The 350-nt window shown below is 65.4% G+C and overlaps 1 protein-coding gene across 1 annotated transcript in view; it reads right to left on the bottom strand.

The window, feature by feature from the left end:
* Positions 1–303, bottom strand: part of SNX19 (sorting nexin 19) — a gene marked incomplete at its 5' end in the record, with an annotated part of 19,483 nt that extends 19,180 nt beyond the window's left edge. The window contains 2 exon segments of the mRNA XM_010077973.1: positions 1–16; positions 72–303. The exon segment at positions 1–16 is cut by the window's left edge and continues 562 nt beyond it. Of these exon segments, the coding sequence (XP_010076275.1) occupies positions 1–16; positions 72–303 (248 nt within the window).
* Positions 304–350: the final 47 nt, after the last annotated feature.

Raw genomic sequence — 350 nt, forward strand, 5'->3', positions numbered from 1 at the left:
CGCCCCCGCCGGCTGGCTGTCCCCCCGCCACAGGGTTCGGCTGTCCTCTGGATCACCCTTCAGGGCTTCACGGGCCTGCAGGTAGCTCTGTAAGTGATGGCCACAGAGAAGGAGGAGACGGCGGGCCAAGGTTTGGCGGTCCACTTGCCTCATCCGTCGCCTCAGCTCGGTGGCCAGGCCCATCATGGCTTTCTCCACCTCGGCCTCGAAGGCTGGCTCGCTGCTGACGGTGCGGTACCAGGAAGCGACAAAATCCCGCACCACTTTGTGGATGGTGCTGGCAATCTCCTTCTCCAGCTGCCCCTCAGCCACCGGGCAGTGAGGCGGAGGCCGCAGGGAGTTGACGAAGC

The sequence above is a fragment of the Pterocles gutturalis genome, unplaced genomic scaffold (assembly GCF_000699245.1).
Source record: "Pterocles gutturalis isolate BGI_N339 unplaced genomic scaffold, ASM69924v1 scaffold20283, whole genome shotgun sequence".
In the NCBI taxonomy this organism is placed as follows: domain Eukaryota; kingdom Metazoa; phylum Chordata; class Aves; order Pterocliformes; family Pteroclidae; genus Pterocles; species Pterocles gutturalis.